The 23,403-nt window shown below is 53.8% G+C and overlaps 1 protein-coding gene across 2 annotated transcripts in view; it reads right to left on the bottom strand.

Annotated features, from left to right (window-relative positions):
* Positions 1-978: 978 nt before the first annotated feature.
* Positions 979-23,403, bottom strand: part of SYNPO (synaptopodin) — a 41,974-nt gene continuing 19,549 nt past the window's right edge. The window contains exons 1-3 of one of the 2 annotated variants that reach the window (XM_049874079.1): positions 21,912-21,955; positions 11,428-13,814; positions 979-4,332 (exon numbers count right to left, since the gene is read on the bottom strand). In XM_049874079.1, the coding sequence (XP_049730036.1) occupies positions 3,664-4,332; positions 11,428-13,482 (2,724 nt within the window). In that variant the 5' untranslated portion in view covers positions 13,483-13,814; positions 21,912-21,955 and the 3' untranslated portion in view covers positions 979-3,663. Of the gene's footprint in view, positions 4,333-11,427; positions 13,815-21,911; positions 21,956-23,403 lie in introns of those variants that run through there. The other variant, XM_049874078.1, reaches the window with a different exon arrangement.

The raw sequence follows: 23,403 nt of genomic DNA, 5'->3' as shown, positions 1-23,403 counted from the left end.
GAGTTTAAAGCAGTGGAGTGGAGTTGTCAGATGGGCATTGTTCAGGGATATCTCTGAGTGCCATTGTAAAATGACTGGAGGGGCGAGACTGGAGGCAGAGAGACTGTGAAGAGGATTTCATGATAGCCAAGTGAGAGATCGGAGCCCTGATGGTGGTTCAAACCCACTACCCAGGGGCTCCACAGAAGAAAGACCTGGCAATCTGCTCCTGTAAAGATTACAGCCTAGGAAACCCTATGGGACAGTTCTACTCTGTCACATGGGGCCACTATGAGTCAGAATCGACTCAATGGCACCTAACAACAAATGAGAGATGGTGGCTGGACTAGGGCAGTGACAGAGGAGACAAAGAGGAGAACAGGGATTTGTGGGGTATTTGGAGACTAAGTTTTGGTAAGAGATTGGATGTGGGGGGTGGAAGGAAGGTTTCTGGCATGGGTGACTAAGGTAGGTAACAAGGGGAGGAGCAGGTTGGGGTTCGGGAAGCTACAGAGTTCAGTTTTGGATGGACTTGGTCTGAGATGTCTGAGCACTGGGATGTGATGACCAGTAGGCAGAAGGAGGCTGCATTCTGGGGAGGTTTCAGGTAAAGATAAAGATCGGGTCAGAGGTACACCAACCACAGCTCCCGGAAAACCAAATCAACGTACTGCCATGAAGTTGATCCCGACTCATAGCGACCCTACAGGACAGAGTAGAACTGCCCCACAGGGTTTCCAAGGAGCAGCTGGTGAATTTGAACTGCCAATCTTTTGATTAGCAGCTGAGCTTTTAACCACTGTGCCACCAGGGCTCTAGAGCTCCCAGGAAAGGGTGAAATCAGCAAGGTGCCCTGGTCCTGGGGTGAGAAGTGCTTGTATCTGTGTGTGGGTGTGTCTCTGAGACCCTCTCAGGGTAGAAACCTGAGCTCTGCTGCTGTGTGTGGACTTACCCTTAGTCCCCTGCCCCTCAGGTTCCTCTGCCCAGTCTCTGCTGGGCCTGGGCTTCCAGAGAGGAAGGGTGAAGAATGTAACAAGGGCAGGTCTGGCCTCACCGGGGAGTGGGACCCCAATCCCTTCTCTAGGCATGTGATGATGCCCCCGTCAGGAGAGGAGGGCTCCTGGTGGTCTGGGTCCTGACCTCATGAGGGTTTCCTTGGCTCAATGTGACCTTTCATAGTGGCTCCTCCTGCTGCCCTGGAGCCCCGACCTACCCTGAGGAAGCAACTCCAGAGCATTGGGTCCAGACCTAGCTCAGCCTCCATTCCTCCAGTGACTGGGCCCTGTGACCAGAGCCTGAGATACTACCCTGAGATACCACCTACCCCAGCGCTCTCATTACACAAATGGGGAAACTGAGGCCTGGAGAAAGAGGGGACTTAGCCAGGGACACCCAGTGAGACAACAACAGGACCAGGACTTGAACCTATAACTTCTCCTATGGCCCCAAGTTTTTTTTTTTTTTGTTCCCATCTCACCTTCCCAAAACTCCCATTCCATGTGTTGTAAACATTCCTACCCACTCAGAGCCCCCATGTATTCTTGCATGGTTGGGGAGAAAGAAAGGGCTCCAGTGCAGCTGAAAATGACATAGGAGGCAGAAGGATGCAGGAAGCATTTATTGAGAGCTGGGGCTGATTTCTACATGAGGCAAGGGCTGGACACAGGCAAGCTCTCGTGGGTTAGAGCTGTGGGCAGGGAAGAGGCAGTGACCAGCAGAGAACAGCCAGAGACAGAACTGCAGCTTCTCAAGGCTGCCTCCTGCTGGCCCTTTGGGGAAATGCAGGTAGAAGTGGATCCTCTACGCCACTGCACCAGCCAGAGTTCAGATCGTGTCTCTTCTCTGAGACAGCCCTTCTCAGCCCCCTCCTCCCACACTACAGGAGACCTTACAGCAGATGGGCAAGTGGTAAATGTGATGACTCATCATTGACCCAGCAGGAGCACCCTCAGCTCTTCCCACCACCAGGGCCTGTGTTCCAAATCCTCAGGGATCTCTTTTATCCCAAAGCACTCTGCTCCCACCCCAACTCTTCTACCCTGACCTCAGCTGTCCCCAACCTCACTTAGGGGCCCTGGGTCTAAATCATCCTAAGGGGTGGGTGACTCCACTGGTACCCCCAAATCACACTCTATCCCTCAGCAACATCCTAGCATCCTTTCCACCAACATACTTTGATCCTCACCCAACCCAGAGCATCCTGAAGCTGACAGTCTGATCTCTAGAGGGCGCTATCAGCCAGCTGTAGACCAATGGAACTCACCGCCACATTCCTTCCCTGTCCCTTCTGGGGATTGGAATCAGAGCCACCAGGCTTAGAGGACAGGCTAGAGCCTGCAGCCAGGCTCCCCAAGGTCGCTGGGTACCAGGCACTAGTTAGGCCAGTGTTACAGGAAAGAAATTAGGCAGAACAGTCATTCCACTCATCTGGGCCCAATGTGAACCCTGGGGCTGGGGCCTGAAACTGAAGAGGTGGGTACCTCCTACTGGGCCAGAAACACAGGCAGATCCTGGCACAAACCCCTCACTCACCCACCTAAGCTCATCTCCCCCTAAGTTCAAGCCCCCATCCCCCTTCATAATATCATGGAATCCATTTTGGAACTGAAAGACCTCCTCAGAGGTCATCTGAGCTTAATCCCGCCCCCTGCTGGAATCCCCTCTATTGCATACCTGCCCTAACAAGGAACTCTTCACCTCCCTCTTTCCAAATGGACAACCCAAAACTCAGGGGCCATCAGCTAAAGCCACAAGGTTGCTCCTTATCTCCCTCTCTCTCCCCAGCTCAGCTTTGAGCCCAGAGCCTGCCACGAAAGGGTTCAGAAGGGAGAGATGGGTGGGAGGCACCTATAGAGACCAGGAGGCCCAGACTCTGGCGTGAGGGAAGCCATAGTCTCACAGCTGTCCTCCCTGGCTGCAGATGAGATACCCTGGACAGCCTGAGCTGGGGTGGAAGAGAACGTAGCATTAGCAGAGCTTGGGGGAATCATCCCACTTCTCTCCAAAGGGGCCAGCGGGCACCTTGAGCTGGCCCAGGAGGCCTCTCTAAAGGTCACCATGGTAAAAATAGAGCTTGTCTGGGAAAGGATGGAAAACAGCTGCTCCTGGCTGGGACTTGGTGCCAGGGAGCCGGGTGGTCAGGCCAGGGCCTGGACAGGGGACATGGGCCTAGGATCTTCTGAATACACTCATTTGCCAGGCTCCAGAGTACAAAGCCAGGAGGGGAGAGGAGTCTGGAACCCTGGAATGCAGCAAGTCTAGGGGTCCATATACACAACGCCCTGCCTCTTAAGAAGCAGCTGCTGGATTCTAACTGCGCCTTTTGGTTAGCAGCCGACCGCTTAACCACTGCGCCACCAGGGCTCTGTATATTGATAGGAAGGGGGGATTTAGACGTTCAGAGATCGCCTTGGCCAAAGCCCCATTAAACAGATGGGAAAGCCGAAGGCCAGAGAGACGGTCTGTTTAGGGTCACACAGCGACTGAATGACAGAGTAAGGCCTAGGACCCAATCTTGGATCTCTAAGTCACCCCCAAATCCAGAGCTGTTCTCCCCTGCCCCTCCCCCCAATCTTTGGAACTGTGCAAAGAGGCCAGACCCCGGGGGACGTGATGCCGGAGTTCATCAGGCCCGACGGCTCTTCTCCGGGCCCGGCCCGCCTGGGGTGGAGTGGGGGACAGGATTTATGTGGTGCAGGAGGCCTCGGCTGGCAGGCTGCCACGCTTGAGCCTCAGGCTGCCGTTCCACCCGCGGGGGCAGATGTTATAGCCGAGGATGCCTGGAGACTTGGCTCCGGAGTCCTCGGAGTCGAGGGACACGTCGGAGTCCGTGGGCGAGCGGCGGTAGGGGAAAGGCTTGGGTGCCGCTGGTAGCGGGCTCCGGGGGCTGGCGCAAGGCGAGGGCCCGGCTGGCAGCTGGCTCCGCGGGATCGGGGCGAACGTTGTCCCGATCGCGGCTAGTAAGCCCGGGCGGGCTGGCTGTGGCGAGCGCATGCGCGGCGGCGGCGGCGGCGCCGGCGCCTGGGGCGGAGAGAAGGGCCGCAGGCTCTCGGCGCCGGGTGGCCGCGGGGAGGCGCTCTTGCGCCGGGCCGCGTTGATGATATTTCGCGCCAGTAGCGCCTGCAGCTGGCGACTGGGTGGCCGCGCCTCGGGCTCGGTACGCAGCGGGGATATGGAGCGTTCGCTCCACGATGGGGACATGGGCGGCGGCGGCGGCAGCGGCGGAGGGCTGCTCATGCTGCTCCCGCAGCCTGGCTCCCAAGGCCCCGGGCTCACCCAGCCGTCCAGGCTGCTGGGGGGCCGGGACGCGCCGGGCGTCCAGGGCGGGGAGGTTGGCAGGTTCTCCCGGCGGTCCTGGGGAGAGAGCAGAGAGGGCAGGGGCAGGCATTAGTGCTGGAGTCCTCTATAACGGGGTTTGGAAGGGACTGAGTCTGATTTGTCCATTGTACACAGCCGGGAAGTCAACACCGGGCCAAATAGTGCCTACAGTAACACACAGATACCCCAACTGAGCCCCAAACCAAAAACCCAAACCAGTTGCCGTCCCAAGTGTTTTCAAGCCTGTGACCTTTCAGAAACAGATCGCCAGGTGTTTCTTTCAAGGTGCCTCTAGGTAGGTTCAAGCCACCAACCTTTCAGTTAGTGGTGGAGTGCTTAACTATTTACACCACCCATGGACTCCTACTCAGCCCAGAATGTTTTAAAAGACACCATGCTGTGTGCTCTTGTACTTAGCAGGGAGGCAGGTGACTAGTGGTTAAGAATGCTGGCTTTGGAGACTGCCGCCTTCACTTACTGAGTGAACTTGGGCAAGTGGCTGCACCCCTCTGGGCTTCAGCTTCCTCCACTGTAAAATGGGGGAAATAACAGCACCTACCCTATGGGGTTGTTGTGTTGTTGTGAGGATCAAAGGAGCTAACCATTAAAAGAACATTACATGTACCAGAACACTGCCTGGAAGACAGAGTCAGGGTTCAATAGATGTTAGTTAGCAGAAAGACTGGAAGGATACATATGAAAGCGGTTACCCATCAGGAAATGGCATAAACAGGGACAGGGTGTACAACCACAGAGCGCAGGAAAAAGGCTTTTAAAATGTATTTATATAAGTATAGACTTGTGAGCCATATGAATGTACTACCTATTCAAAATCTGAAAATATTAACTGTTATTAAGGCTGAACTTGGTGAAAGGCCTACTCAGCCCTAACTGCCTTACCATGTTGCCATGGTCACCTCCTCATTTTCTCTTGATGCCTGAGCAGAGAGGACATTCCCACTGACAGATAGAAACACAAAAGGAAGTTGGGTCATTGTTCCCTAGCAGTACACTCCCCTTGCTGAACTACTTGCCAGCATGGGGTGGGCAATGCGGCTTTGGTGAACACGCTCTGAGGTTATAACACTGCTCTGCTATGTACTGCCATACCTGCTTCCTACCTCTTTGTGGTGCAGTGACTTATTTAACATGGCCCTTCTAGCCATAATCTTTGTGACTCTCATACAACGATTGGGTAGAACTATGCAAATAAGATGCTTAAGGCCCATTAAGGGGATTAGACAGCTTGCTGCTAATGCAAATAAGGTCCATAGAACCCTTGTGGGAGTGGGACCATGCAAATGAGGTGTATGGAACCCTAACAAGGGCATTGATCAGGTTTACCATCCCTCTAGGCTTAAAATGAGGCATCTTAGAGGCAGGAAGGGGGGACCTCACTACCATCAAGAAAGAAGAGCCAGGAGCAGAGTGCATCCTTTGGACTCAAGGTCCCTGTGCCAAGAACCTCCTAGACCCAGGAGTCAGAGAGAGTGTAACACTGGAGAAGGCAGCAAGGTGGCAAGTGCAGCAGAGAAATGGCAGCAGCAGAACTAGAAGACTGATGCAAGATGGTGCAGTGGACTTCCTGGCCTGCTGAGTGAGGTGGCTTCATCGATGTGTAGGCCCACAGAGCGAGAGAGCTTAGTGCTTTCGAACAGGAGGATTCCTGGTAGAGTGGGGTGCCTCCTAGCACTTATTGGTGGAGTTAAAGAGCTTTGTAGCACTTGACCAAGGAGGGCAGAGGCCAGGCCTGAGAGAGGAGGCCTGTCCTGAGGGGGACAAGAGGACCCTGTCTTCATGGGATTGAGAGGAGCCTGTCCTCAGGGGACCAGGATGAGGCCTGCACAGCCAAGAGGAGCTGAGAGAGCCGTCCTGCACTGAAGAAGGGAGACTTTGTCTACATGTTTCCTGATCCTGATCCCAAGTTGTAACTGGTTACAGGCAGTCCCCAGGTTGCAAACAAGACCTGTTCCTAACTGTGTCTTTAAGTTAAATTTGCAGGTAAATTGGAACAGGAGCATATGGTTCTTATTTAGCCTTACTTTAGTGCAAAAGGAAATCCTGGTGGTGTAGCGGTTAGGAGTTCAGCGGCTAACCAAAAGTTTGACAGTTCACATCCACCAGGTACTCCTCAGAAACCCTATGGAGTAGTTCTACTCCCCTCTATAGGGTCGCTACGAGTCAGAATCGACTTGACGGCAACTGGTTTGGTTTGGATTTTTTAGTGCAAAAGAAAAAAGGCTCGAAGCCTTTTCAGTGATTTAAAAGCTGCACGTGCAGCAAGCAAAGGTGATTATGGTGACAAATTTGTTGTGAGTAGGGGTCGGTGCAGTCCGTTCAAAGTGAGGGCAAATTTACATAATATTAAAGAGCAAGTATGAGTTGTCTGTAAGTCAGACACTTCTAACCTGGGGGCTGCCTATATGTACCTAATAAACCCCATAAGTGTGAGTATGGTCCATGAGTTGTGTGTGGCCACTGCAACAAATTATCGAACCCAGCAGAGAAGTATGGAGCCCTGGTGGAGCAGTGGTTAAGAGATCAGGCCGCTAACCAAAAGGTTGGCAGTTTGAATCCACCAGCTACTCCTTGGAGACCCTATGGGGCAGTTCTACTCTATCCTATAGGGTCGCTATGAGTCAGAATCAACTCGATGGCACACAACACCAACAACAGCAGAGAAGTAGAGTGCCGTGGGAGGGATGGCTGGTGTCAGAATTAGTGAAAAGTCTGGAGAGAGGAGGCATGTCTGACCTCTGCCTCGTAGCAATCTGCCTTGGGCTGATGCCGATTCTTTCTCCCCTTCCTGGTGTCAGATGAAGAGGTCTGACACCACAATGCCATTTTTTTTACACTCTTTAAATTAAGGACTTTCCAGTCTACATGGTTCAGTCTTATCCTTTATCTCTCATAAGATCCTCACAGTAGACTGGTGAGGTAATTGGTATTATCTTTTCCATTTTACTCATAAGGAAAATGAAGCTCAGAGACATAAATAACCATCCAGTGTGTTCTGTCCCACTAGGCAATGTGTTTGCGGTATATGTATCTGTGTGACACTATCTGTTGTTCAAAAGCTAAACCATGCTGAAGTAGTTGGAACTGATTTGAAAGTGGAGGGCTTGAGAACCCACATCCAGCATGCACCTGCTAAACCATTCAACTATTCTTCCAATCAGATTCCACCAATAACCAGCCCACTCGGCCTCTCACCCCAATCCAAATTCACCAGCAGTCATCCATCCGAGTCCAGAGCTAGCCAGTCCTTCAGTGTCTCCTACCCAATCAAAATCGAGCACCATCCATGAGACCCAGGCTCTCATCCAGTCAGTAATCAGCCATAGTCAAGCCAGTCACTCTTTCATCCAACCAGAATCTAATTCCTCCCAATCTAAAGGAAGCAAGGGACATAAATTGTATGTATTTTTCCAAACAGAATGCAGCAGCTGCTAGATGAGCCCAGACTCAGAAGTGGAGCCCTTTAGCCTAAAGGGGAATGTTGTCCTGAATAGGAGATTTTTTCATGGGTTGGTAGTGCTGGAGCCATCCTTAGACACCGCCTGGGGACATACAAGCCCCTAGTCATCAGGTGAGAAAGTTAAGGCTCAGAGTGGGACCCACCCCCTTTTATCTCCAGAGTCAGTCATGTACACCTGAGACTGAGACACTGGGAGCTGTTCTCTGTGTGTGTGACATCCCAGGAAGCTTTCAGATAGCTTGGGGGCAGGAGGCAGACCTGCAAAACGGGGAGAGGAGCTGGGAAAGAGGTCCCTGCCCTGGGGCCAGAGGGAAGGGCTAGAGGCTGAGACCAGAGTCTCACAGCCAAATGCCAAGTCAGGGTGGGCTCAGGCATGTCCCAACACCCACCCACAGTGCCACCCTTTGCGGGGAGGTGGGGCCAAGAGCTCATGATCCAAGCCAGTCCACAGTACTGAGGCAGAGGAACCAGGGCTCTTCCGCTGCCAGAAGAGTAGGCTGGGCGGGGAAGCTATAACCGAGCATTTCTAAAGGGTCTTCCCTGTCTTTGGCAGCCACGAGGGGAATGCTAGGACCAAAGAGTGGAAGGAGTAACAGAATTCAGCCTGGACTATGAAACAGGATGGCTCAAGTGTGGGCTGGAAGGTCTGGGGCAGTGGTGAGCAGCTCCCCATAGTTTGGAGGTGGGCAAGCAAAGCCAGAGCCAACCTCGTACTGACTCCCTGTCTGAATGCCGACTGTGTGTGTCTGTGTATGTGCGGGGGGGACACAATACTAAATGCTGCAGGAATTCAGGACTGTTTACTTTCTGACAAAGATCTCAATGCACCACACACCAGAACTCCTGGGAAATGCGGCAGGTGAGAATGCAGAAGGCAGCACCCACTTACCCCAGCGTCAGGTACATGTGGGGGGTGAGGGCATGAGGGGAGCAGCGTCAGACACGAACTATCAGAGACCAAAAAGAGCTCCCAGACCACCTTCTGCAATTCCCCTTCTTTGCACAGAAGGGGAAACTGAGGCCCAGAGCTGGGAACGGGTTGCCTAAGATCACACAAGGAGTCAAGTGTAGATTGGGGCCCAGAACCCAGTTCTTCTGACTCGGTGGCAGTTCTTTCCCCCCACTAGGGGTATGCACTCAAATGCTTTCTGGAGCCAGGCAGTAACTAATGTGGGAAATGGCCTGAGTTGTTTTTTTTTTTAAGAGAAGAGGGAGCAGGGAGGGAGCCTGAGGGAACAGGAGAGTGAAAGCTCTGGTTCTAGGCTTTTAAATTCCATGTTTAAAGAGCCCAAACAGACCTGGGGCCTTAAGGGGCCATGGGGTTTTCCCATACTTTACATCATTTCTGGCCAAACTCCAAGGGAAGAAGAAAGCAGAAAGTGATTTCCGCAGGATTCTGGTTTCCTAAGTGCTGGACTGAGGAAGAGAGGGCAGCCCTCACTTCCAAGCCAGCCTGTGTCTGTCCCCCGACACATCGAGACACCCTGCAGATGTCGGAGCTTGCAGACACCCACAACCACACTTTCACATAGAATAACGGACCTTGACGGCTCCTGCTCCACTTCCTAGGCCAGAATCAGGGAGAAGGCGGGGAGACGGCGAGCGGGGAAGAAAGAAAGAAGCAAGACAGATTTGAGGCAGAGTGTATTGAGAACAGGAGAGAAAACAGAGTCCGAGGAAGAGGTTGGCTTGGCCACAGGAGCTGCAGGATGCAGGGCGGGCTCTTCCACTGGCGGCCCCCAGGGGTCAAAGGGAGCAGGGGTCTGGTGAGGTGGGGATGGGGGGCATCACTCTGTCCTGGAAGGGCCTGGCAGGAAAGAGCTGAGCTTGCTCACAACTCCCCCACATAAAACCCCCACATTCTAGGTGGAATGAGCTCACCATGAAGGCACCCCTTGTTCCCATGGAGACAAGCCCAGAGCTCAGGAAAATTGCAGGCTCAGCCCAGCATGGGCACCGCCCCCACCACCTCTCGCACCCTGGGGAGCCCAGAAATAGGGCTGGGAAAGAGAAAGTGGGTGGTCCTCAGCCCCCAGCCTAGGGAAGCTTCCATCTGAATCATATCTCTTGCGTCTGTCTTCTCTCACCCCCCACCAAGCCTGGTTTTGGGGGGCTGCAACACATCGAAGGTATCAGAGGTAGCAGGCACCTCAACTACCTGACTCAAAACCCTCACTGTGTAAATGAGGAAGGTGAGACCCAATGACACACAGAGTGAGTCTGCTGGGATCCAATCTCCTAAGTCCCAGCCTTTTCCTCAAATATTAAGGCCTCTTCCACCTCTTTCCACCAAGCTGCTCTGCTGCTGACCCAGCCCCAGCCACACTGCCCAGTCTCCAAGCAATCCTGAGCCTAAGCCAACACAGCCTAGGCTTCGGATCCCTTGGCCTCCTGCGGCCGCTCGTTCCAACTACACCCTCACCAGGGTGCCCTTGCCAACATCTAACCTCTATCTGTCCCTATGGCAGCTGCCCATTTCCTTTCCCTCTTTTCCCAGGGGACTGTCTTGTCATTTACAAAGCCTTTCTCCGAAAGCACCAGCCTATCTTCACAGACTGTCATGGCTGGAAGGGCCCTCATTATATAGATGACAAGAAAACTGAGGCCCAGAGAGGGAAAGTGACTTGGCCAAAGTCACACAGCAAATGGGTATCTGAGTTGGGACCAGAGCCCTCCTCTCCTGCCTCTCTCCCGGGGGCCCATTCCACTGCACCAAGATGGCTGCTTTTTTGTTGGGTAAATCTTCGCTGAGGTTGAAGCCAAAACCAGCCAATGGATACGTCGCTGAGGCCTCTCTTCTAGCTGCACGCCCACATCTCCACATCCTCCTCCTCTCGGGGATCCTTTGGAACATCCCCCACCCCAGGGCAGTGGAGGCAAGCTGGGTGGAACCAGGAGTGAGGTCTGAAGCAGAGCTAGATGCTTGGAGAGGGCGAGGAGGTGGCTGAGCAGAGGGGCAGGAAACAAGAGTTAGACAGCAGCGTAGGGCCACTCGTGCAGCAGAAGGACCCTAGGGGAGGAGGAAAGGTGGAGGCCGAGGCAAAGCTCTCTGAAGCAGTGGAGAGGAAGTGGTACCTGGAAGGCAAAGGTGGAAGAGACAGGCCTCTGCAGGTGAGAATCCAGCAAGAGAGAGAACGATGCCAGGAGCCTGGGCCACAATGAGGGAGCCCCCCTCAGGCAGCTGAGGAGTCAGACACTTGGCTAGCTGATTTCACGGGAATGGCAGGCTCTGTTTGCTCCAAACGCCCCTATGAGGGCCCCATCTAGGCCACTTCCCCAGCAAGACGCTGGCATCAGACCCTGGCACCCCTATAGCTTACGAAAGTCAAAGGAAGCCCCTGAAGCCTCGTTAGAGCCTGCCAGGGAGTTCGCTCCCCATGACCCTCCTCCCCACGCAGAATCAGACCTCAGATCTGTTGTGGTAGGAGAGGGGCAACTGCCGCTCAGAGAGGGGAGATGACGCGCTCAAGGTCGTAAAGCTAGCTAGCGGCAGTGTCAGACCTTGGATCTCAGACTCCCATACTCCTGACTCTCAACCCTGTGCCATCTCCTGCCCCATTCGCTCTCCATCGGGCCCTCAGAGAGAGGCCTTGACAGGCAGTGGGACCCCCTGTGGGGTCTGGCTACTTGAAGCAGAAGGAAGGCTTCCACACCTGAGCCTCGATCCCGGCGTTGCGGGTGGAGAAAGAGGGCCGTGGGGCCTGCTTAGCTCGAGGAGACCATGCCCTGGAGGGAGACACGGGGGAGATATCGCTGCTGTAGGTAGGGCTCACAGCAGTGGGCTGGAGACCATCTTGGCCAGGCGAGGTGTAGAGGCCCGGTGAGGAACGCGAGGGCCGAGGCAGGGCAGGAGACGGTGGCAGAGCCGCCTTGGGCAGGCTGGGCGCCAGGTCCAGGGAGCTTGGTTTGGCAGGTGAGGCAGCTCTTGGTGATGCACCTCTTGGTGAGGCAGCTCTTGGCGAGACCATGGCAGGTTCCTTGATGGGTGAGAGGACAAAGAGTGAGGACCGCATCTGGTATGGCGGCTGTTTGGTGGGCTCTGGGCGCAGGACTCCATTCTCAGGTAGGTAGCCATGGTAGAGGGAGGCAGGTGGGGTTCGGGCCGGGCTGCGAGAGGCTACTCGGAGGCTCCCAGGGACATTAGTAGAGTATTTCCAGGATGAAGGCAGGGACATAGTGGGTGAAGGGCAGCGGGCCAGCTCGGTGTGACCTGAAGACTCAATGACATACTTCTCCATCCGAGACTGCCGGCGAGCATAGAGCTCAGCCCCCTTCCCAGAGGCCTCAGAGAGGTTCTGGTTGGGTTTGGGCTTTGGCTTGGCCTTGATGCGGGGCGACTTGAGGCACGAGGCCCACTCCGGAAGGGCCTCCTCGGTTGCTGCATGGCTGGCCCTATCCCGGGGCACTGGCTCCTGCTGGAAGTTGGAGGCCTCGGCCCCCAGTGCGAAGGGCTCCTCCTCCACGCCCACCTCCCCCTGGTCCCTCTGCCTCCGCTTCTCATCAGCCGTCTGCACCAGATCCAGCAGGTCTGGATTCGGAGTCACCTTGGGCTTCTCCACAAAGGTGAACATGGATTTCCGGCTGCCCCGGCGGGCCATTGACTCCTCCAAAATGCCTGTCTTGCTGGTGGGAACTGCCGGGCCCTTCCAATGGGAAGGCTTAGGGTCAGAGCTGGGGTACAGGGCAGAATAAGAGGGTGGAGACCTAACCCGGGAAGCCAGGGGGGCCGTAGACAAGGTCTCGGCATAGGTGGGGGGTGGGGTGAAGTTCCCCAAGGGCCGTCTCTCCAAAGCTGGACTTCGTTGCACTAAGGGCTGTCTCTCCACCATGGGGCTGTAGGACATTGTGTGTCTCTGTGGCTGGGGGCTTCTATCTGCCAGGCTGGGGGTATGGGGGGCCAGGGCCTTCTCCCCGAGATTTCGTCTCTCTACCATCGGGCTTCGTTCCATATGGCTGGTACCCCCTGATCCTTGGATCCCAAAGGGCCTGGCCGTCCTGTTAACCACTGACTGAGGTTTGGCCAGTGTGAGGTGGACCTCACTATACAGCTTGGCAGGTGTGGTGGTGGCTGCCCGCCCAGGCATCTCTTGTTCTGCTGACATCCCTAGGCCAATGGGCTGGATGTCGATGAGCAGAGAGCTGGACATGAACTCTGGTGTTGAGGCCTCCGAGCTGGGGATGGGAGTGGCTTCCTTGGAGAAGGTGTTGGTGACGGAAGCTGGAGTTGATATCTTATCAATTAGGAGTGTGCTGGATTTCACTTCTGCAGCTGGCGCCTGGGGCTGCCCGCCAACACACAGGGTGCTGGGTTTGGAATCTGGCACTGTGCCATTTGGCGGGAGCTCTTCCTCAGAAGAATCCTGTTGGGTGCTAGAAAGTGCCAGGCTCTGTGGAATGACAGTTGCCGGTGGGTTCTGGTTGACATCAGTGTCTGGCAGGTTGTGGTTGCTGTTAGAAGCTGGTGTAGTGAGTGTGGTGCTGGGTGAGGAAAGATTTTGGTTGACATCTGCAGTTGAGCTATGGACTTCAGCCGGAGGCGGGGTCGGTGGGGCCTGCTGGGCCTCGCGGTTCTGGGACAGGTGGAGCCCATTGGCCGTCAGCAGGGCTGCGTTCTCCTTTAAATAAACCACCAGCGGCACCTCTTCTTCCTCACTGGCCACCTTCTCCAGGTGCCGCAGCAAGCTGGCCTCGTCTGAGTACCCTTCCATGCTGTGGCCTGAGATCCCTGTGCCAGGGCTCTGGGGTTGGGGGTTCCTTGGACGGCCTGACTCGGCGAGTGATGTGGGACTCAGGCCGGGCCCCCGGGCATGGCCTGTGGGGCTGGCAGGGTGCAGTCTGAAGCACTCCTGGCTGGGCTTCTGGTCTCTCCGGCCGTGGCTTTCCAAGGTGAACTCGTTCACCCTCTGCCGGCGCCTATTGAAGAGCTGGACGCCACGGGAGTTAGAGCTGGGAGGGGTGGTCAGCTGGGCTGCGATCTGCTGGCTCCGTGCCTTGGCCTCTTTCAGATCCCTCTCGGTGAGGCTAGTGCTACAGCCCAGTGCTGCAGGGGAGACAAAGACCCAGTTAGCAAATGGGAGTGCAGAACCACAGGGGTATACAGACAGACAGAGATCTGGTCACTCCGCCCCTCCTTCAACATAATCTTGTTTTCTGGAATTTGATCTTCACTCACTACTTCCTAGAATCACCTGTTCTTACAACAAACTCTGACCCACCCTTCATGGCCACTCAGATGCCACCACCTGGGTGAAATCTGCCCTAATTAACCCTCCAGGATTAGCAGATCCTTCATCTGGATTTCCCCCTGAAGGTTGTTGATACGATATTTCACCAAACTGGTACAAACCTCTCACCCTGGTAGTCAAGGCCTCTGCTACATCCCTGACTCAGCTCCTTCAAACTTTCTCCTCTCTCAGTAGGCTCTGCCACGCTGGCTTTCTATTCCTTGAAAATGCCAAGTTTGTTCCTGCCCCAGGGCCTGTGCACTTGCTGTTCTCTGCTTGAAATGATCTTTTTGCAAGTAGCAATTCATGTCAGTTCCCTCTTGCCACTTGGGTCTCAACTTGAGTGTCGCCTCTCTGAAGAGGCCTCTTTCCAAAATCAGCCTTCTCTCCTATCCCATCTCCTTGTTCTATTTTCTTCATAGCGCTCATCACAAGTTGAATTATCCTTTTTATATGTTTCCTTGTTTATTGTCTGACTTCCCAATTAAAACATAAGCTTAGGGAAAATGACCATGTCTACCTTGTTCATCACTCTAACCTCGGCCCCTAGAACAGCACCTGGCAGAAAGTGGGCCCCCAGTACCCCAGTACATGTTACTGAATGCATGAACGAACCCCTCAGGACATTTTCTGTGTGCCTTGCATAGGACCCTTGATACTTTCAAACTCATAGTACAGTAACTGGGTTTGATTTTAAGAGAGATGCTACTAACACTTCCCTTGGTAAGAACAGACAGTATGTTCATTCACATGATCCAAGAGTAAAAGCTTATAAGAAGGTATACAACGAGTCCCCTCCAACCCTGGGTATCCCACGCCACAATCAGGTAACACTGTTACCAGTTTCTTCGATATCCTTCCAGAATTTCTTTCCACTTTTATTTAAACAATCATTTAAAAATCCTCATGTTTTAACATTACAAAAGTAATAAATGGTGCCAACTGTCGCAGCAACTACACAGGAACTTTGCATTATTTTATGAAACACTTTATGAACGTTATGAGACAGGCATTATCGCCCCTATTTCACCGAAGAGGAAACTGAGGCCCAGAGACTTACAAGTAATGGACCCAAGGTCACATAGCTAAAGGTGGCAAAGCTAGAATCAAATCCAGTTCTCTCTGGTCTACAGCCCAAGCTGTCTGCTCATCCCAAAAGGTCCCTTTGGGACATATGGGAGACAGAGTCAGGGAGAGTCAGGCTTAGTATAAGGCTATAGTCTGGGAACTGGGGTCAGAGATCAGGCTGGTCAGGCCCTTGTTAATCTGTAGATTCATTGTTGTTGTTGTTAGTTGTCGTCCAGTAGATTCTGACTCATGGCTACCCCATGTGTGCAGTGGAGAACTGCTCCACAGGGTTTTCAAGGCTGTGACCTTTTGGAAGCAGATTGCCAGACACTGTAGGCAACCTTTTCTCTCCCCAGTTTCAGCATTCACCACAATTTGAAATTATCCTCTTTACATGTTTCCTTGTTTATTGTCTGTCTCCCCAACAAGAACATAAGCTTAGGGGCAGTGACCTTGTCTGTCTTGTTCCCCAGTAGGTGCTCCATTTATGCTTGTTCAACAATGATGCATGAATGGATGAGTGGATGGACAGATAGATGGATCACCCAGTGGCCAGTGTTAAAAGCTCAGTCTGTGGCTGGGAAAATCCCTCCCTCCATCTCCTCCCCCACCAACTGTGGGAAGCTAATTAGTTCCTGAGGAATCTGACCCTGCCCTCCCTCCTACCTTGCCCTCATTAGCACTGGCCATGACATGCTGAGTGGGTCTAAGGGACAGTCTTTCTAGGCATCCTGCCAGGCAAGCTCAGGATTCATGGACTCTCAGCTGGAAGGGCCCTGTTGAGGAGCTATTTCCCCACCACCCCATTTTATATGTGGGGAAATTGAGGTCCAGAAAATGGCCCAGAGTAGAGCCCATTGACTCCCACATTGGCCAAATGGAGTTGGCAGGGAGGCCCATACAGAGCAAAGGAGCTGCAGACAACAACTTCACCATGACCAGGCCCACCAGCCACAGGCTCTCTGGCCCTAACCTCTTTCTTCCCTCCTTCCTTCAGGGCCTGGCTCCCCACCCCACAACCTATGAGAGCACGCAGCCTGCCCCACCCATCCATGACACCAGCTCCCTCCAGGTAGGATTCCTCTACTGCCTGGATCAACTCATCTGTAAAAAATGAAGGGTTTGACCAGGCAGCTCCCTAGAGGCAGCTGAGAAAGGGGGCAGCAACCACCCCAGAAGTCCACAGTGGAAGATTACTCCTGTTACGTAATCTCCATCTCCTCTGCTCTGCTTAGGAACCAGCCTGCCCGGCCCAAATCCAAGCTCTGCCATTTGCAGGCTGTGTGACCTTGGCAAGTTAGTACACCCCTTGGAGCCTCACTGCTCAGTTTCCTTAACTGAGAAGGGGTATTTAAAGCACTCATGTTAGGGTTGGGAGCAGCAATAAGGCAACAGATGTCAAGGGCTTATTGTTATCAAGCTCAGTTGGGATGAGGCAAAGGCTCATGCTACCCTGGAATGAGCTGGCAAGTGGTGACCCCACTCTACTCCCTGGAAGGGGTCAGATCGGCTTCTAGCAAATTCACTCTATAGATCTGGGGCCCTGAGGGGGGATGTGACTCTCTTAAGGTCACACAGCAGAGGATTCCAGAGCTCTGAGGAGGCAGAGCTTGTTAGCCCAACTCACAGAACCTCAGAATTTCAGGCATGGCTATCACCAGGTCCAATTCCCCATACAGTTCTTGCATCCCCAAAGCCCCCCTCCTGAGTGTGCAAGCTTTTGCTTACATACTCAACTGACAGGGAGCTCACAGCCCTGGGGAGGTAACCTTCCGCTAATTAGCATCTCTTAGCTATAAAGTTGCTTCTTACAGCAAGCTGGTAATAACCTCCACCGCCTCTTGACAGTTCTGTCCCCCAGGACACACAGACAGAAAGCTTTCTCCTTCTAATTTGACAGCCCTTCAGAGATGCCCAGATGCTCATAACATCCCCATGGGACGGGGTCAGGATAAACATCCCCAGTCCCTACAATTTCCCTGATGGCACAATTCAGTAACAGTAGCTAACATTGATTGGGCACTTACCGTGTACCTTTACATGCGCATTACAACTATTATCTTACTTAATTCTTACCACAGCCCTATGAGACGCAAACTATGATTACTGTTATTTTACTGGTAAGAAAACCAAGGCTCAGAGAGGTGAGGTGAGATGCCCAAGACCACAGAGCCAGAAAGGAGTGGAGCTGGATTCAGACCTCGCTCTACCTGACTCCAGAGAGCACGGAGCTCCCTGGCTGGCTGACTCCCACAGTACTAGGCACACAGAAAGTACTTCCGTGTGTGAACAATCCAGACCCCTCAAAGTCCCTGCATTTTCCTGCTTTTCTCATTTTTCTGCTTCAATTCCATCTCCAGCAATTCTAAAAGGCCAAATTAAACTAGACCCATTGTCACCAAGTTGATTCTGACTCATGCCGAGCCCATGGGTTACAGAGTAAAATTGCTCTATAGGGTTTTCTTGGCTGTAATCTTTACAGAAGCAGTCGCCAGGCCTTTCTTCCATGGAGCCACTAGGTGGGTTCGAATTGCCAACCTTAAGTTTAGCAGCCATGGGTTTAAAAAATCCTCAAATGTCAGAGGGCGTAGGGCCCTCAGAGATAAGCTGGCCTAGGAGGCTTAGAAAGGGAAAGGGCATTGTCCGGGGTCACACAGAAGCCTGTGGGCCCAAGACCTAGGTCTGCTGATTTCCACCAGGCTCCATTCACAGCCTGGGCTGCCGCTAATTCCCCTGCCTTTCTGAGCCTGGCACCTCCCCTGAGCTGCTGTTCTGGAATAAGAGGAACTGGACAGAAAAGGCCAGGGGTGAGTGAGCCCTGCCCTCAGAGGAGAGCTCCCATGCCCCCACCCCAGCCCGCAGTGACTCGATGGAAAAGGAATTCGGCGGGAGGCTTGGACTGGACGCAGCCAGCAATCCAGGCGATTTTTGCCATCTTGCACAAACAAAGCTGGCGAAGTAGAGGCTTGGCCAACAGCAGGCATTGCAGAGTCCCCCATCTAGGGCACCAGGGAGGCAGCTGGGTCCGAGATGATGCTCCATGGTGTCAGAGGGGTGGGAGGTGGTCAAAGGCCACAGAGGGTAGGTGCCTCGCTGAATCCCCAATCTGCCTGGCTGCAGCCTGCACCTAAGGGGCTGGCCATGGTACCCCCGCTAGTCTAACCCTCTGCGGGGACAGGTTGGGATGCTGGCCCTTTAAAGACCCACCGTGGGTGCAGATCAGAAGCCCTAAACACAGGCCTTCAAGGGAGGAAGAGGTCAAGGGCAAACACAAAGTACTGCCTAAGGTCAGGAGACCTGAGTTCAGCAGGCTTCAATCCCAAAGTCGGGGAGACGATGAGGAGCCCTGAGCACAATCATTAGAATGAGGATTCTAGCAATGGTTGCTGTAATTACTGAGCCCTCACTACAGCCCAGGTGCTGTGTGGTGCACTTTATACTCATCATCTTATTCAGTCCTCTCAACAACCCTGAGAGGCAAGTACTATTATTCTTCCCATTTTGCAGATGAAACAGACGAAGAGAGGCCAACCCAGGGTCACACAACTCGTAAGTGGCAGAGCTGGAATTCAAAACTCAGACAGTTCAGCCACTGAGTCTCATCTCTTAACTACTCTGCCTTCCAGACCTAAACTCTGGAGGGAGGGGCGCCAATAGAAGCCCCAGGATGATGGTCAGCAGAACTCTATTTCCTCATCTGTGATCACTGTCCCTCAGCAGTGCCTGCTCCCCTGCAGATTCAGCCACCTAGAACAACACACGCTTTCTCTCCCTTCTTCCTCTCGGGAGAAGAGCTGGTAAACTTATTTTTACTAAGGTAGAAATGACTGATAGGGCATAAAAGACTAGTGGAGTGGGAAGAGCATGGGGTTGGGAGTCAGGACACCCCAGTCCTGGTTTTACTCAGGCAGGGACAAGCTCTTTCCCTCACCCCACCCCTCTCTGCTGCCTGTTCTGCCCACCATCAGGCATGTCTGGACCAAGGATCCACAGGAGGGAGGTGGAGCAGGGGAAGGGAGGCCAGAGCAAAAGGTCAGGACAAGGAGAATTCAAGGAAATGCTTCTTCACAGGGCTGCCGTCAATGGGAGTGCCCCGGGCTGGTGGGGTGGGACGTCACGGGCTGGTGGGGTGGGACGGGGAGCAGAGGTAGGAAGAGAGACTGGCTGGAGGCAGCCCATTGTGGCCGCCCAGGAGTCTTGGCAACGGGAAGGGTAAACAGGCTGGGTAAGCTGCCCCCCTGGTGGGGTCAGGAAGGAACCAGCACTGGCTTAGCTAGGGGCAGGAAGATGAATGAAGCCTGAGTAATGGCCTGGCTACCTTGCCAGCCCCTGCCCTGCATCCTCCCCCTGAAGGAGGAAATGACACAGCCTCCATTCCCTGGGGAGTTCTCCATCCACAACAGAGTCCTGGTGAGTACAACCTGCTTAGTCCCAGCAGACTGCCAGCCCTTCTCTCCCAGGAGAATAGGCCATGCTAAGGTAGAAACGACTGCCAGGATGCCCGAGACGTGCAATGGGAAAAGCATTGGAACAGGAGGGGATGCCCCAGTTAGCTGGGATGCCCCAGCTAACTGACAATCTGGGAGAAGTCCCCATAGGACTCTCCCTTGATGCCCAGAGGGGAAACTGAGACCACAGAGGGGATGTCACATGCCCTAAGTCACACACCCCCAAACCACAAAGGCCCCTTCATGTGCTCCTCCTACTCACTCTGCTGGGTCCTCCCTGCAGCCTAGCTTCCTGCTAGATGCTCCCAGCGGCTGGCTGAGCGGCCTCCATCCCAAAGCCTCTGAGAAAGGCAACCAATTGCCTAGCTGACGAAAAAAGGAAAATCCCACATCCACAGCACCGAGGAGGAGCTGGATGTGACTTCTCTCCTCCACAGATGACTCAGCCCGGGTCTTTATCAGGAAAACCGATTTTGCAACAGCCTTTTAAATGGCCTCTCCGCCCCCAGTCTCTCCCCTGCCAATCTACCCGCCCCACGCTGCCAGATTCATCTTCCTCCCGCCTCTCCACTCGTGGCTCTCTCCTGCTCAAAACCCTCTCTCCTCCCCAGGACACGGAGTATCAGGCTGAGAGTCTTTACCCTGGCAGGCAAGGCCCCTGACATCAGGCCTCCCAGATAACTGGCTAACCTTCTCTCAGTACCCTCAGCAGTGGCCAGAGGAAGTTCAATGGCTCACGCTTCCCACCTGCCCTGTGACTGCCTGTTTCCGGAGCGTAGTTTGCACAGGTTCTCTACCTGGAGCACTTCTCTGTCATCACATCCTTTCTACATGCCCTAATCCTCCCAGCCCTCCCACCGAAACCAAAAACCAGTTGCCGTTGAGTCAATTCTGAATCATGGCGACCCCAAGTGTTGGAGAGTAAAACTGTGCTCCACAGGGTTTTCAAGGCTGTGATCTTTCAAAGCAGATCACCAGGCCTGTCTTCCCAGGCACCTCTGGGTGTTTTAAACCACCAAACGTTCCGTTAGCAGTTGAGCGCCTAACCGTTTGCACCACCTAGGAGACTCCTCAGACGCCATCACCCCCTCCAAAGAGCCTTCCCTGATCTACCAATGGAACATTTTATCTGTACTGCTGAATGATGTCATCACTTTATATATTATTCATCTTAGTAAAAATTACTCTTCAGGGAGTTCTCACCACATGCCAGGCATCATGACTGGCCCTTGCTCCATTTAGTTTCCTAGTGGCCCGTGAGGTCAGCTGGACCTTCATCTCTGTGTTAGAAGAGAAACGAGCTCAGAGAGGTGAAGTGACTTGCTCAGGGTTGCACAGCTAGTCAGAAGCAGAGGTGGGATTCAAACCCAGGGTGGCCCGCCTCCCAGTCCAGGGCCCATGGGCCACGCTGCCCCTGCCCATTACTTTGCTTTGCGGAATCGAGGTCTGGACCTTACTGTCCCACACAGACTGCAAAAGTCTACAGGGCAGGGACCTCATCTGCTTTACTTCTGTATTCTTCCTTTTCCCCCACATCTTCCACAAGTACTTGTCAGAATAATGATGAGGACAACAATAGCCAATACTTTCTGAGCACCACATGCTGTCAAGCTAAGGACTTAACATGTATTTTCTCATTTAATCCTCACAGTGACTCACAAGGGAGGGTCTCTTATCCCCATTTTACAGATGAGGAAAACGAGACACAGAGAATTAAAACAACAACTCACCCCCCAGGTTCTACAGCTAGCAGGTGGCAGAGTAGCGTTGGGACCCAGGCAGTCTGACTGGTCCCAGCCTGGGGTCTTTTCCTTCTGAAGAGCTGCTCCCACAAAGCACACTCACTCATACTACCTCCCTTTCCCCACCCACTGTCCCAGGCCCAGCCCAACTGCCACTTCCTCCAGGAAGCCCTCCTGCCACCCCCTCTCAACCTGGCCTAGATGCCTCAGAGCAGGAAGGGGCTCAGAGGAAACAGCAGGTTGAGAAAGTTCAGAAGCCAAGACCGCCAGGGAAGGAGGCTGTGTCTGGCCAAACTCCTGGTGTCTGCCTGCTGGCACTGGGTTGGGATCAGGCAGGCAGGGATGGTCGGTTGGGGGAATGTTAGACAAGGGCTCCGGAGTCAGCTCAGGCCTCAGCGGGCAGCTATCTCTGCAGGCCACAAGCCCTGCTCCCTGCTCACTGACCAGGGCACTGCTGCAGTGTCCTTCAGGGCCAGGAACCACTGCCTCCCTCCTGCCTGCTCTACTGGATCTAACTGCTAATCTACAATCAGTAGCTTTTCAGGGACTTGGAAAGGGTGGTGCAGAGTGTGGCAGGCCTCAGCCCCAGGTACACAGCAAACTGGGAGGGGCTGGTTCATACAGAGCCAAGATCAGAACCCAGACTAAGCCAGACCTGCATCCTCCGAGCCTCCTCCTGCTCCGTCACCCTCCTTCCCAGCTCCCTGGGAGTCTTGGGATGCAGAAAGGACTGCCACGCCACGTCATTCCGGAGAATACACTTAATCTAGGAGACAAAAAGCTGGCAAGCCAGGGCACAGAAGATGTTGATTTCTCTAAACTGTTCCTCTGCCGGGGCGGGGCTGTGCCTAAGTCATCTTGGGGTTCCCAGGGGCTAGTGTGGGGCCGGGCACACTCTGGGCCCTCCACAAAGATGTGGCCCTTTCTCTTAGCCCTGCACCAGCCTAGGGCCAGAGCAGGTCTCCATCCTCACCTAATGCCCAGGGCCAGCAGAGGCCATCACCCAGGAGGGGTTCAGTAAGTGTTGATTGAATAAATGATTGCAAGACAAGCCCTCTCACAATCATATTTTGCTCCTCTGAATCTCCCCCAGAGATCTAAGATCTGGAGGGTGGTTCCTAGGAGAAGGGGAGATTGGGGGTGGGTGAGGGAGGGAGCAGCAACAAGTCTGTGGGTGAAGAGGGAGATGAAACCTGAAATTCCTGTGTTAGATCTAAAAGACAGAATGTTCCATGAAATGGTCCAGAGAACACAGAATTTAAGAGACAGATGAAAGGATGAAGCAATCTGGGAAGGCTTTCTGGAGGGGGTGCCATATGCCCTAGGTCTTAAAGGACGGAGATGCGGATGCATTCTAAGCAATGGGATGGCTCAGCAGAGGCTGCAAGGCTCAAGGTAATCCCCACCCCACTCCTCTACTGCCACCATCCATGCCCCAAATCAAGACCAGCTGGAGAGGAAGGAACCTTTGACAGAGAAACACACCCATCTGGGCTTGTCCAGAGGCCAAGGGTGAATGGGATGATCCTGGCACAATTCCACGGGAGCTATGTACACTTCAAGGCTCATGCCCAGAGACCAGAAACAGTGGTGTCTGCCCTGGGCCTCTGAGTGAGTTACATAATCACCCCACGGCTCAGGCCACAGATCCAGCCAGGACCCTCCGCTGCTTCCTCTGCCATCTGTCTCGGCTGCTTCCCTCTTATAGAAGGGGCCGCTGAGCAGCCGAAAGTGAAGGCCAGCGCCCTGTGGTAAATTCCCTACATTCCTTCCTCACAGAAAAATAAATAACCAGGGGTAAAAACGCAGGAGGAATGATAATGGCGCCCCAAGCATGCCGGAGTCACAGAGCATGGGTAAACCTCAGAGCTGTCCTGGGACAGGGCTTCTTAGACTGCTACTTCACCAGCCTGGGCTCTAAGACAGACAAATCCACCACCAGCTCCTCACACATCACCCAGGCTGAGCTAAATAAACCTCTCTGGGTCTCAGGCTTGCTCACATCTGCCAAAGAAGGTGTGGAGAATCCCTCAGTCATGGCAAGTGGTCACCGTGGGCAAATCTGTCACAGGCCGGGTATGCTCTGCCTCTGTTTCTAAAGTGGCAGTTTACTGAGCCCTTCTTATGTGCCAGGCATTTGGTTAAGT

This window comes from Elephas maximus, chromosome 2 (genome assembly GCF_024166365.1).
Source record: "Elephas maximus indicus isolate mEleMax1 chromosome 2, mEleMax1 primary haplotype, whole genome shotgun sequence".
Taxonomy (NCBI): domain Eukaryota; kingdom Metazoa; phylum Chordata; class Mammalia; order Proboscidea; family Elephantidae; genus Elephas; species Elephas maximus.
This window is presented reverse-complemented; position numbering and strand designations above follow the sequence as displayed.